Here is a 14255-nt window from a genome sequence, read left to right on the forward strand (position 1 = left end):
AGGGGTGGGGTCATGGGGGTGAGGGTTGATGCGGTGATGAGGGAGGTTCGACGATGGTGGGTGGGGAAAGGCCTCACAAGGTGCGAAGCACTGTTATGGCACTTACTGGTAATGCATAACCCTAGGAGAGTTCGGGCAGGTAAATTAGACAATATAGGTATAACTTCGGGAGAGGTCATCGGTGATGAGGTTTTCCCAGGATATCATTGGAAGACTATATGGCAGGGGTTCAAAAATTTGCGCTTACAACCACGGGTTCGGGAAACTGGTTACTGCTACTGCCATGGGATTTTGGCGTCCAAGGCACAATTGTACATTATGGGAATGCTTCAGGATCAGACCTGTGCATTGTGCAGGTGGCTGGAAATGGCGTTTCACATCGTATACTTTTGTGATGGTTTATATAAGGTTAGGATTTGGTTCTAGGGTGTTCTCAGGCGAGTGGGAGGGGGGGGGGTTGTCGATGCTTAGAGCTTTGAGTCTTGAGATGGGATATTGTCCAGATGTGGTACAATGTTCTGTTTCATATTTGGTACTTGACTATTTATACTGTCATGGGGTATGCAGAATAGGGGTGCAATGGGCATCAGAGCACTGATGTGCCATTTTTACAGGACAAAATGTAGGAATAGAGAGGTGTACGGGCAACGTTGGGAGGGAGCCTTTTTTTGGGGTATAGGAATCTAACGATGATAATGTTAAAGGAGTAATGAGGTGTAGGTTGGTATATAAATCCCTCAGTGGAGCCAAGGGGCTGGTCTTCTGGGAGGGGAGGGAGGGAAGAGTTAGATTTTTTTTTTCTTTGGTGACTGGAATGTACATTTGATTTGGTGTGTATGGTTTTCGGGGTGTAATTGTAGGGAGGGAGGGGGACCTTTGTGTGGTCTGGGGTTTTGTTTCCTGCCTGCATGATTGAGTGTCATTGTCTGCGAAAGGGGGGGAAGCAGTACTCAGAAACACGGTGTGGTTTTCTCATACAGCAAGAGCCATGGTGTGGTTTTCTCATACAGCAAGAACCACGGTGTGGTTTTCTCATACAGCAGTCTTGCGGTCTTCCTTGTAACGTTTTCATAGTTGAATATACGAATGTTTGTTTTGTTGTTACTCGTAGTGTGGAAAACGAGATTGGATGCTCGGAATAGGCTGTTATAGATGGGTGGTTAGGTTGGTGTGTAATCAATACTACATGATGAGTTGTAGCAATCTGCTCTTGAAAATTTTTGTATACATGTGTACTACCTAGTATTAAATAAAAATTAAAAAAAAAAAAAAAAAAAAAGAACATTGCACCTGTCTGTCGAGTGATAAGTTCACTAATTGAAATGTTAATGCATATTGTAGGTTTAGCGCTTCCTTTAGTTACTAATAATAATGGTTTTGTAATATAATTTTGGTTGATGTATGTATAATTTTGTGTAATCTTGTTTTTAACATAGGTGTAAAAGGATATAATGCACAGGGGATGATGGACAGTTTTGTGTCAGCACAAAGTTAAACATTCAGTGTGTATTTTGACAATGAAAATTTTATAATTTCTGGGAAGATTCGATACGTGTTTTTATTTTTTTTAATGTCTTGTATTGTCTTAAATACAATTTAAAAAGAAAATTATTAGGCTTTTTGTTTATATATATGTGGGATGTGTTAAATTATGAAAGGGTATTGGTTTTATACCCCTTTGATGTGGAAGATATGTCTGTCCTATCTGTGTAAGTTTTGTTATAAGAGCATGTATGTTACCATTGTATGCTACATGTATATACCGTTCTGTTTTTTAACAAAATATAAAAAAAAATAATTAACGTAAGACTTTTACAGATCTAGAATGTATGATCACATACAAAGAAACACTAAGACACCTAATACCCCGACCAACCCCCTACCTAGTTTCTTAAACTAATTATAAACCCACAAAAAATATACCTTTGCCTGTACACAGTGATATTAGTAAAAGGTGCCCCCAAAGCCAAAAGACCTAAACCCCCACGACAAACATGAGTCATGACAACCCCGACTTAACCATGCTCTCCCGAAACCCCAAACACAACGTAAGACCATTCTCTGCAGTTCCTGAATATCCACGTCTCTTAAAAAGTACACCTCAGCCACACCCCATACATTACTGTAAACAAGTGTATTGACCACTACATACTACCCTCTGTTGCAATGAGACATCCCCAGCTCTTAACCCCCGAAGCCGACCTAAAGTCTTGTTGACCACCAATTCAGAATTTACCCTTCGTCCCTCCCTCTCATCTGCCATGTACACAATACCACATATTTTAAGTTGCACCACGACTGACCACCCACACCTTTCGCCCCCCCCCCCCACGAACCCACCTCCAATAATTTCGATTTTGCCCTATTGACGCACATGCCAGTCTCTGCCCCAAAAAACTCAACAACCCATACCACGGTCTGCAAGTCCTCCTCCCCTTTTAGCAAAATCGTGGTATCATCTACGTACCCAACCACACATGCTGCACAGTCACTGCCCAGCGCCCCACACCCCAAACCACCATCCACCAGTTCATAAAAGGGGTTTTGCATACGAGCAAAAAGCAGCTGGGAGAGGAGGCACCCTTGCCTCAAACCCTTTTCCATATGGACCGGCTGCCCCAACTTACCGTTTACCTGTACTCGTACCATTGCCGAGGCATACAATGTATCAACCCATCTTACAATCCCCTCTCCAAAACCCTGCTTCAATAAAATAAGCCTCAATAAATCCCTGTGAACACAGTCATAAGCATTTTGCCAGTCAAGCCTGAGGACACCCCCTTCCTTGACATTTCCCCAAACACTCCCTAATATGTAAATGTCCTTCCCTCATGCTCCTACCTGGTATGCCTAGCTGTCCCTCATGAAAAACCAACCCCATGACCTTCCTCATCATGTTTCCTAAGACTTTTGCAAAGATTTTATAGTCCGAACACATAAGAGATATTGCTCTACATGTGCTTAGACCTCTCCCCCCCCCTCCCTTTTTGGGCACCCACACAACTACTCCCGCACTTTGTGTCATACCTAACCTCCCCTCAGTGAGCATGCAATTCAACACATCAACAAAAACAATACTTAATACTTCCCCAATGTGCCCTATAAAAATCATTCAAAATGCCATCTATACCTTCTATACCATCTATACTTTTCCTTTACTCATACTAAACATCGCCTCCTCTACCTCCTTCACTCGAATTCTACCTTCTAGTACCGTCTGATGCCTGTCACTTATAACTTTCCTGAAATCCCTCCCCACCAGGCCACCCGCATAAACTCCCCCCTACTCCCTGCCGTAGCTTTTCCCCAAACCATTGATTAGCATAAAAACTCGTGCTGCCCATGGTGAGGAGTACCTGACCTGGCAGGTAACCACCCAAATCCATGCATACTTCCAATTGCAAGAGGGATGTTGCCTGTTGTCTGACCCTAAATTTGCGCAAGACACAATGGTTTGTCACCCCATAGCACCTCTTCCATACCCGCTCTGACTCTAACTGCATTGAAACGCTCATTGTGAATTTCTGCAAGTCGACTACAGAGATGTTCAATGTCGTCATACCTGCTACTCCCGCCCCCACATAATAATTATTTAGCTGCCCCTCCAGATAGTTTTGTAGCCCATACCTCCACCTCGCCTCCTCCTCCCCCCACTTCCTATAATAACTCGCTATTCCGGGCTTGGCGCACCTTTCCCACCATTCCAACAAACATTCACCTGCCCTTCGCATTTCCCAGAGATTCTTCCACCAATCCTGAAAAGTGGACCCATCCCCCTCCCCCTCCAATAGCCGCACATTTGAGCACACATACAGTTTGAGCACATTCATTCAGTTTCCAATAACCTGGATAAAGCTGGATCATTCCATCCCAGTCCAAGTCCGCTAGCACTGCACGGTGGTCTGAAAACCCCACATCAAAGGTCTGTATGCACCCAACTCGAATTCCTGGTGTTACATAAAGTCTATCCAGGCAGGCCGCATAGCCCCTGTGGACGAACGTGTGCTCCACCCCCCACCCACCCCACTACGTCATAAACCCCTGCATCCTCCAGCAGATTCCTCAAGACAGGTAAAATGCACCTCGCCCCCCCTCGGCTTAACATCGCCATGATGGATAACGCAATTCCAATCCCCACCCATGACAGTAAGGGCAATCCCCGAGTGAGAAACGTTAAAACCTCCTTTACGAAATCTATTTTAACTTTAGAGTTGTTTTCCGCAGGCATGTAAACTCTGATGAAACAAACCCTCACCTCACCCTAGTACCCATCTACCTTCACCACCCTCCCACCTCCCCCTTCCTCCCACCTCAAGACATGCCAATTATTATTATAATCAAAAAGAAGCGCTAAGCCACAAGGACTATACAGCTCAAGACATGCCAAGGACTGGAATCCTTCACCACTATGGCTGCCCCGCCCTTAAATTTTAAAGAACTACTAACATACATTCGGTAGCCTTTTAACTGTAATTCTCGACCAAACTTATAATTATGTTCTCGTATGAAACAAACATCCACAGCGTACCTGCGCAAAAACCACTACATCCATACACACTTAACCTCCGCCTGCAGGCCATTTACGTTGATGGTAACACACTTGAATTCACAAAAAGGGTGGCTTACCTCTATGATTGTGGGTCTTTCCCGTTCTCATTCACACATTTCACTGACCTTCTTTTACATTTGACTTCCCAAGACCTCCCCCCCCATGTCCTACCCGTATGCTGGCCGCTTGCCAAAACCCCTTCCACAAGAGGCGCCTCAGCCACTTTTGACCAAGATTTTTTCCCTGGACGCTGTCCCGGTGTCAGGACCTCGTCCATATCCGACGCTTCCGCCGACCGTTTGTGGGAACCACCTTCCACACACATCTCCTCACCAGACGAAGCCTCCTGGTGGACTTCCACCTCCACCCCATGCAACCGTAGTTTCGTCCAGGTCCCTCACATTCAGCGAAACCTCCTTCACCAACTCTTGACACACAGGTGTAACGTCAGGGCCATGTTCTGCCCCATCCAGGAGATCGTGCAGCACGCTCTCCAAAAAACTCTCCTGTGACAACTCCACAGGCTCCGCAGGCCCCACAGATGGCATCGGCACGTTCGTAGCGTCCACCGACAGGGTAGCACATGCCATAGACTGCGTTTCCTCTTGTTGTACCTCCTCACTACAAACCTTATTTCCCTGTCCAGCCGAGGGACCAGACCAGAGATTGAAGGCCTCGGTTCGTAGGACAACAGGAGAAGGTTCTCGGATGCGGACAACCAGGTGCCTGGGACAATTCAAATTCAAATTCCAAGTTTATTCTCTATAAGGATTACAATGCTGAGTTTACAGAATTTGGTTATTGTGTGGTTTACATGTAGTAAAATAATAATTACAGAGTGTACCACTAGAACACCTAGCATGGCTAGGCATTTCGGGCAGACTTAGATTAAATCTTAAGTTTAAAATATTACAAAATTATGAGGTAAGTTGGTATTATGGCTAAGTGACTAAATATGGTCGTATGAGTTGCATAACCTGCATGTTTTCCGTTGGCCTGCGTAGTAGACAAAAACCTGGGTCCTGTAGTTTTCCAGATGAATGTATGATGGAATTGGCTGTTTTAACGTTATCTTGAGGGTGAAGGAACCCTCCGAAAGCCCCTCGTATGGGCCCTCCCTCCACACTCCCTTGGCCGCACATATTCTAAAGATATTATTATTATTATTATTGTTATTTTCTCAATTGTTTGTTGGGTTATCTTATTGAAACTTGGACAATGTATGATGGAAAGATACTTCTTAAGGTACACGAAAAATGAAAGAAATCAGACCATAAATAGCGGAGTTCACTTCTCAGCCATTAGCGGCCGCTTAGCGGTATATTTTTTGTATGGTTATGATTATATTCTTGTTTTTTCGGTCTCATTTGATAATGAAAGATATATTGCAGAAATATATATGATTTTGATTGCTTTTATGATGAAAAGTACCTTGAAATTGCGCTCACAGTAGCGAAAATGTTCTATTCTTTAGTGAAGCTCAAGAGTAAACAAATGACGTCACCGTCCAATACCTGTCTGCCTCCCAGTCCAAATTCCAATACGGAGTCAAGAATGGGTTGACATTATTTGTACAATTATTACAATAATGCAGCAGTATGCATAACAGTAAATCTTCTATTTTTTTGTGAATAAAAATTACAAATGGAAAGCAAGAGTAATATATGAGGGGCCTGGAGCCGTGACTAATGAAGAGAAAATGTTATTTTAGTACCAGGAATGTCTGCATTGTTTATTCTGGACCCTATTTTGAAATTGGCATCTGTTGAAATTTGTGTGAAATTGGCCAAATTGCCATTTTCTGACCACTATATTGGGTAGTTGAAATAAGTGAATGGGCGGTTTCTTGTACTGTACTCAGTTGACAGACTAGAAGTACGTAAATAAGTAAGTTTATTCAGGTATACACAAATACAATTACATAGATTATCATACATAGCAGTGTATGTATAGAGAACCTAGGATAACCCAAAAAAGTCAGAGTGACTTATTTCCAGTACCTGGCTTGGGCTTGCCATATATGATTTTTGGTAAATATTATTTTCTCTCAGTTGTTTGTTGGGGTGTCTTATTAAAACTTGGGCAATGTATGATGGAAAGATGCTTCTTAATGTACAACAAAAACAAAAATAACGGACGATAAATAAGGGAATTCACTTCTCAGCCATTAGCTGCCTCTTTGCGGTATATTTTCGCATGGTTTTTATGGTTGTATTCTCGTTTTTTTGGTCTCATTTGATAGAATGGAAGATATATGACAGAAATAGACATGATTTTGATTGCTTTCATGACAAAAAGTACCTTGAAATTGAGCTCAAAGTAGCGGAAATGTTCGATTTTTGCCAATGTTCAATGAACTTTGTGTAAGTCAAGTTGGTTAATTTTATTAAGTGTATTCTAACCTAACCACTCTGTAATCCGACACACTATAGGTCCCAATGATGCCGGAATTGTGATGGAGGACCTGTAGTATTAATATATAATCAAGTTAATCACTAAATCCGAAAGGGTCATACTGCACTGCTAGTAAAGAATAAGATACACATAAAGGAATAAAGACAAATGAGCATGTTTAGTATTCTTTATTGATAATACAAAATACTGAATATGCATTTCTGTAGTGAGTCCAACAGTCTTCATACCATTTTTATAAATTAAATACTTTCTAGTCATGTAATTATTATAACCTATTTGCTAACATAAAATACTTACAAATATTTAGGAAAAAGTTTTATTGAATGGCACAAAAAGTAAAAAAAAGCCAGTAGGAGAGGATGCTTCACTTAGTCCAGGACACTTTAGGAATATCGAAGTGTTCAGTGAGAGAGTCCAAGTGGCGATTGAAATCTTCTACCTTTTCCTTGTGAGTCTTGCTTGCCTTTTTTAAAATCCGATCAGCTTCCTATAAATGAATAATTAATTTCTGTAATACACAACTTAAAAATGCACATATAAAAAATACATAAGTGGGGATAAAATGCAATCTAGACAGGTATTCAGCGGGTCCTCAAATAATAACGTTTCATTAAAACAAGAAAAAATAAAATGAATACAATGAAGACAAATTTTTGTAAAATTATAATTCATAAAGTATAGGATAATACTACAAATGCACAACAATAAACAATGCAGTACAAAAACTCTCAGTGATCCCGCCATATTTGTTGTCTGTTTTTGAACTGTGTGGTGGTAGGAGGTGCTCCTTACAATTTTTGCTTTGCTAACATTTATTCCTTTATTTAACCCTGTTGCAATGAGTGCTGAAGGGGCACTGTGCACCCCTGATGTCTGTGGCTATGAAAAACAAAAAAAAAAAAGTGACATCAGAAACAAAACTAGAAGTTTTAATTAGCCTATGGTAAAGTTGGTTTTGTTGTATGTCGTTTCACTTCAAGCTGCAGTTACCAAGAGCCTATCGACGACTTTAAGTGAGAACTTATTATACATGTGAAAATCTAAAGTACATATATACAGTGCTCAATACTATGATATATTTTTAAAACAGCTTGACATGTTCTACGACTGAATGACCCAGATTCAATCCCAAGTAAGTTGAGACGTGCAGGCTAGCATCCTTTCACCTGCTGTCCCCTGTTCACCTAGCAGTAAATAGGTATCTGGGGCATAAACTTGCAAATTTAATCTTGGGGAAGTGAATCAAAAGGTCCCAGTGGAAATGAGCTATAATACTTATGGCTTTTAAAAGGTTAACAATACAGTGGACCCCCGCATACCGTTGGCATCACATAACGATTAATCCGCATACCGCTTGCTTTAATCGCAAAAATTTTGCCTCGCATACCGCTTAAAAACCCGCTCACCGATTTTCGTCCGAGACGCGTCCAATGTGCGCCCTCAGCCAGCCTCACATGTGCCGCCAGTGGCATTGTTTACCAGCCAGCCTCCGCGGTAACATCCAAGCATACAATCGGAATATTTCGTATTATTACAGTGTTTTCGGTGCTTTTTCTGGAAAATAAGTGACCATGGGCCCCAAGAAAGCTTCTAGTGCCAACCCTACAGCAATAAGGGTGAGAATTACAATAGAGATGAAGAAAAAGATCATTGATAAGTATGAAAGTGGAGTGCGTGTCTCCGAGCTGGCCAGGTTGTATAATAAACCCCAATCAACCATCGCTACTATTGGTGGTACAGCTGCTGCTGCTGTAGCATCGTCTGCTGCTGCTGTAGCATCGTCTGCTGCTGCTGTAGCATCGTCTGCTGCTGCTGTAGCATCGTCTGCTGCTGCTGCTGCTGTAGCATCGTCTGCTGCTGCTGTAACATCGTCTGCTGCTGCTGTAGCATCGTCTGCTGCTGCTGTAGCATCGTCTGCTGCTGCTGCTGCTGTAGCATCGTCTGTTGCTGCTGTAGCATCATCTGCTGCTGCTGTAGCATCGTCTGCTGCTGCTGCTGCTGCTGCTGTAGCATCGTCTGCTGCTGCTGTAACATCGTCTGTTGCTGCTGTAGCATCGTCTGCTGCTGCTGTAGCATCGTCTGCTGCTGCTGCTGCTGTAGCATCGTCTGTTGCTGCTGTAGCATCATCTGGTGCTGCTGCTGCTGCTGCTGCTGCTGTAGCATCGTCTGCTGCTGCTGTGACATCGTCTGTTGCTGCTGTAGCATCGTCTGCTGCTGCTGTAGCATCGTCTGTTGCTGTTGTACCACCGTCAGCTGCTGCTGCTGCTGTAGCACTGTTGTTGGTGTGGCTTATTGAGAATACCAAGAAAAAATTAACCCCAGAGGATTTGCCACCCAGGATAACCCAAAAAAGTCAGTGTCATCGAAGACTGTCTAACTTATTTCCATTGGGGTCCTTAATCTTGTCTCCCAGGATGCAACCCACACAAATCGACTAACACCCAGGTGAACAGGGAAAAATGCCTGGAACTAGTGCTCATATTGGTGAATTTAAAGCCAGCAAAGGTTGGTTTGAGAGATTTAAGAATCGTAGTGGCATACACAGTGTGATAAGGCCTGTTCTGGAAGAAAATGCCAAACAGGACCTACAGTACTCAGGAGGAAAAGGCACTCCCAGGACACAGTGTCTCATCAGTCATTGCTGCATCTTCAATAAAGGTAAGTGTCATTTATTCTTCATTTAGTAGACTAGTACATGCACAATATATACTGTGCATGTACTACTCTACTATTGTGCATGTATCCTTCTCTTTGTGTGTAGGAAAATGTATATTTCATGTGGTAAAATTTTTTTTTTCATACTTTTGGGTGTCTTGCACGGATTAATTTGATTTCCATTATTTCTTATGGGGAAAATTCATTCGCATACCGATTATTTCGCATAACAATGAGCCCTCTTGCATGGATTAAAATCGTTATGCGGGGGTCCACTGTATAAGAAATTACTGTATGTACACTACCTTAGTTTGCCTTTATTACTTAAAATTGCAGAATAAACAAAAACTGCAAGATCTTCCGAGTTAATTCCTAAGTTACATTTCAGTCACAACAGGCAAAGTTTAACAGAATTGGCCAACTGGACTTAGTAGGTGCAGCTTAATGATTATTACTGCAAGATAATTACTCAAAACAGATGCAATGAATGCCTCGTATGGGTTTAATGTTTTTTTTGTGAATATGATAACAAAGATGTTATCCATTGCACATGCATAAAGAGGTAGGTAGGTAGGTAGGTGTACATGCACATCAGTGCGTGTGTGTGCGTGAGAGAGAGAGTGAGTGAGTGAATAAGATCTCATGTTAGGTAATGTTACCAATGGATATTATTAAAGTAAAACGAGACCATCAGTCTTTCCATTCTTGCCATTTTCTGAATACATATATATTTTTCAATAAATGAGAGATTTTTAATCTGGCTTGTTAACTACTGCACATGTATTCAAAAATCTAAAACTGCCTACCGTAAAGAACACCCATACTTATTCATGTGCCTACTACATACATAGAGCACTACACTCAAACATAAACCTTCCACTCAAACTTCTCCTCAACCTTAACAAGACACACAACCATAACACAAGACACAGATCTCTTTTTGATGTGCCCAGAGTCCAAATCTCACTGTGTAAAAACTCTATGAACATCAATTTAAGCCTCTTCTCAAAAACCACTTACTCACCCTAAATACTTAACTTTACCAAAAAATCTCCCAATTACCTAAATCTTAAAACTCCAAAACTAGATGCCCAAAGTTCATACACTGATTAATACTGCATTGTAGTAAACATACCTACCCAAAACAATACTGTCTTACACCCAAATGTAGCATTCTCATAGTGCAAACTACTTTCAACAACTCACAATGTTATATTCAGATAACATAATTTCAATATTTATTATTGAAACTATTGTAATTTGAGTACAACTAATGTCCACTATAAATAAAAACAGATGTACAACTTTAACAAACTATGATCAATTTATTTAGTATTAAGTAGTCTGTAAGCCATTAAATTAAGTCTGCCCATAATGCCCAGGCATGATAGTGGCTCTCTTTGCACTGCAACTCATTATTATAATTTCATAATCTCAATGTAATCTTGCAAAGAAATAAAATTTGTTTTGCTTTTTTGTTTTATTTGTTTAACATGTGAAAATTCTAACAGGAGTACCAAATGACCCATATGGATTATCACATTTTTTGTAAATGTTTTTTTCTGACTGGAAAACTAAGTTAATTTTCTCCATAAATTATAGTTAAATGGTATAAGGCAAAACTTAATGAACTCTGAAGGCTACCTTTTTTCTTTCCATGTACATTACAAGATCCTTCTAGCCTTTCTGCTCTTTTTAGGAACTATAAGCAGTTGTGTCTCCTCTTCATGCTTGACATAATACCCATCTGTAAGACCTGCTAACAATTGTCTTACTATACAAAATGAAAAAAAAAAAAACATTTTAAAATGTTTAAAAAAAAAAAAAAAAAAACAAGGTTTAATTATGAGTCCTCACCATTTTTCTCCGGCGTTCCATGAATCTTCGCTCAGCTTGCGTTACGGAGCGGGTTGAAGACGTAGGCTCACTTGTAGTCTCTATCTCTCGACGAATGTTTGCCTCCATCTGCTTTTCAATATCCTTCTTCTTCTTCTTTTTCTTTCTTAAATTAAGTTAAATTACTGCATTACAATTTGACAATACCTAATATGCATAATTACCCTTTAATTACCTGTTTATAAACTACCATCAAGTTACCTCGTTGCTCTTGGCTGGAAGCAACCTTGAAAAGCCAGTCTTTCTGCTCCTGATATAGTATTCTATACTGTACTGTAATAAACTAACCCAAAATGGAAAAACTTAGAAAAAAATTCTCCACAAACACAATTCAGTTAAGAATGTAGTGTTAAACATACAGATAAATTTACTTATGACATCTGTCTTGTTTAAAAAAAGTAATAAAATCTTTTTCATACAATTATAGTTAAAAGACAATCAGATACAATTAAATATCCAAAAACGAAGCCATTTATTATATGCATAACATTTTTGGGCAAACTTATCCTTGAACTTGCATCCAAGTACGTATACAGTGGTACCTCAAGTTACGAACTTAATTCATTCCAGAAGGCTGTTTAAGTGCAGATACCAAACAAATTTGTTCCCATAAGGAATAATGTAAATTAGATTAGTTGGTTTCAGACCCCCAAAAATACATTTACAAAAGCACTTACAAAAATACACTTACATAATTGTTTGAGTTGGGAGCTGTTCAAAACACGACGTACCGCTGTACAGTGGACCCCCGTATTACATCGTCGTTGGATTTCGCAATATTCGGAATAGGTAACATTTTTTCATCAAAATATTGGCTCAGTGATCATCATTGAGCTCAGTAATAGTCATTCGTCCCAAACATGTCCGTGCGGTCTGAGTGGCCCGACACACCATTTACAGCCAGTGTGCCATTGTTTATCAGCCAGTGAGGACGATCCCACGTGTTCATATGATACATTTTGTATTATTCCATTCTCTTTAGTGCTTGTATCTGCTAAATAAGCCACCATGGGCCCAAAGAAAGCTTCTAGTGCCAGCCCTTTGGTAAAGAATGTGAGAACCACTATAGAATTCAAGAAAGACATCACTGCAAAATATGAAAGTGGAGTATGTGTTGCAAAGCTGGGCAGGTTGTATAACAAACCCCATACAACCATCGCTTCTATTGTGGCCAAGAAAAAGGAAAGCAAGGAACCTGTTGTTGCGAAAGGTACAAATATGCTTACGAAACAAAGATCGCAAATACTGGAAGATGTGGAGACTGTTGGTGTGGATCAATGAGAAACAATTCTCAGGAGACAGTGTTATGCAGTTGATAACTTGTGAAAAGGCAAGGCAGTTGCATGAAGATCTCGTAAAGAAAATGCCTGCAACGAGTGTTGATGTATTGGACTGACGAAGCACCGTGTGGTGAAGCGTTTCTTCAATAAAGACAGCAATGCCTAATTGTATGCAATAAGGCAAACAGATTACTGGGATTTATATCAAGAAGTATAAGCAATAGAAGTCCAGAGGTTATACTACAGCTTTATACATCATTAGTAAGGCCTCACCTAGATTACGCAGCTCAGTTCTGGTCTCCATATTACAGAATGGATATAAATTCATTAGAAAACATTCAACGAAGAATGACAGAATTAATTCATAGCATTAGAAATTTTCTGTATGAAGAAAGATTGAAGTCCCTTAAATTACATTCACTTGTAAGATGGAGAATGAGGGGAGACATGATCGAAGTGTACAAGTGGAAGATGGGTATTAACAAAGGGGATATAAATAAGGTCTTGAGAATCTCTCTCCAAGAGAGAACCCGCAATAATGGATTCAAATTAAATAAGTTTAGATTTAGAAAGGATATAGGAAAATATTGGTTTGGAAATAGGGTAGTTGATGAGTGGAACAGTCTGCCTAGTAGGGTTATTGAAGCTAGGACCTTGGGTAGTTTCAAATTTAGGTTGGATAAATACATGAGTGAAAGAGGTTGGATTTGTGGGGGACTTGCATGTGAGTGAATGGAGTTATCAGGGCTTGTTTCTTGGGTAGTGCTGAAAGTTGGGTTGGGCAAATGTTCTAACAGTGGGATGGATTGTGAAGGACCTGCCTAGAATGGGCAAACAGGCCTACTGCAGTGCTCCTCCTTTCTTATGTGAAGTACTGGTTTTCAAACAGAATTGTGGATGTGTGGAACGGTCTTCCGAGTAGGGTGATCGAGGCTAGGAATTTGGGAAGCTTTAACCCTTTCAGGGTCAGTGTCGTACTAGTACGGCTTGCACGCCAGGGTTGGTGCCATACTAGTACTCATAAATTCTAGTGCCTTCAAATCTAGCGAGAGAAAGCTGGTAGGCCTACATATGAAAGAATGGGTCTGCGTGGTCAGTGTGCACCTTATAAAAAAAAATCCTGCAGCACACAGTGCACAATGAGAAAAAAAAAAACTCTGATCGTGTTTTTGGTTTAAAACAGCGACTTTGCAGTGTATTTTCGTATGGTATTTATGATTGTATTCTCATTTTCTTGGTGTCATTTTATAGAATGGAAGACATATTACAGAAATTGAGATGGTTTTGATTGGTTTCACAATGAAAAGTACATTGAAATTAAGCTCAAAGTAGCAGAAATGTTCGATTTTTGCCAATGTTCAAAAGTAAACAACTCATGCCATTCGTCCATTATTATTATTATAATCAAGGGGAAGCGCAAAACCCGTAGGATTATACAGCGCCTGTGGTGGGGATGTGGA

At 40.5% G+C, this 14255-nt stretch overlaps 1 protein-coding gene across 3 annotated transcripts in view; it reads right to left on the bottom strand.

Moving 5' to 3' along the window:
• Positions 1–7116: 7116 nt before the first annotated feature.
• Positions 7117–14255, bottom strand: part of LOC128685467 (protein FAM32A) — a 37096-nt gene continuing 29957 nt past the window's right edge. For all 3 annotated transcript variants that reach the window (XM_070082966.1, XM_070082967.1, XM_053772006.2), the window contains exons 2-3: positions 11477–11621; positions 7117–7451 (exon numbers count right to left, since the gene is read on the bottom strand). In XM_070082966.1, coding sequence (XP_069939067.1) covers positions 7329–7451; positions 11477–11621 — 268 coding nt within the window. In that variant the 3' untranslated portion in view covers positions 7117–7328. The remainder of the gene's footprint in view (positions 7452–11476; positions 11622–14255) is intronic.

Source organism: Cherax quadricarinatus, chromosome 8 (assembly GCF_038502225.1).
Source record: "Cherax quadricarinatus isolate ZL_2023a chromosome 8, ASM3850222v1, whole genome shotgun sequence".
Lineage (NCBI taxonomy): Eukaryota > Metazoa > Arthropoda > Malacostraca > Decapoda > Parastacidae > Cherax > Cherax quadricarinatus.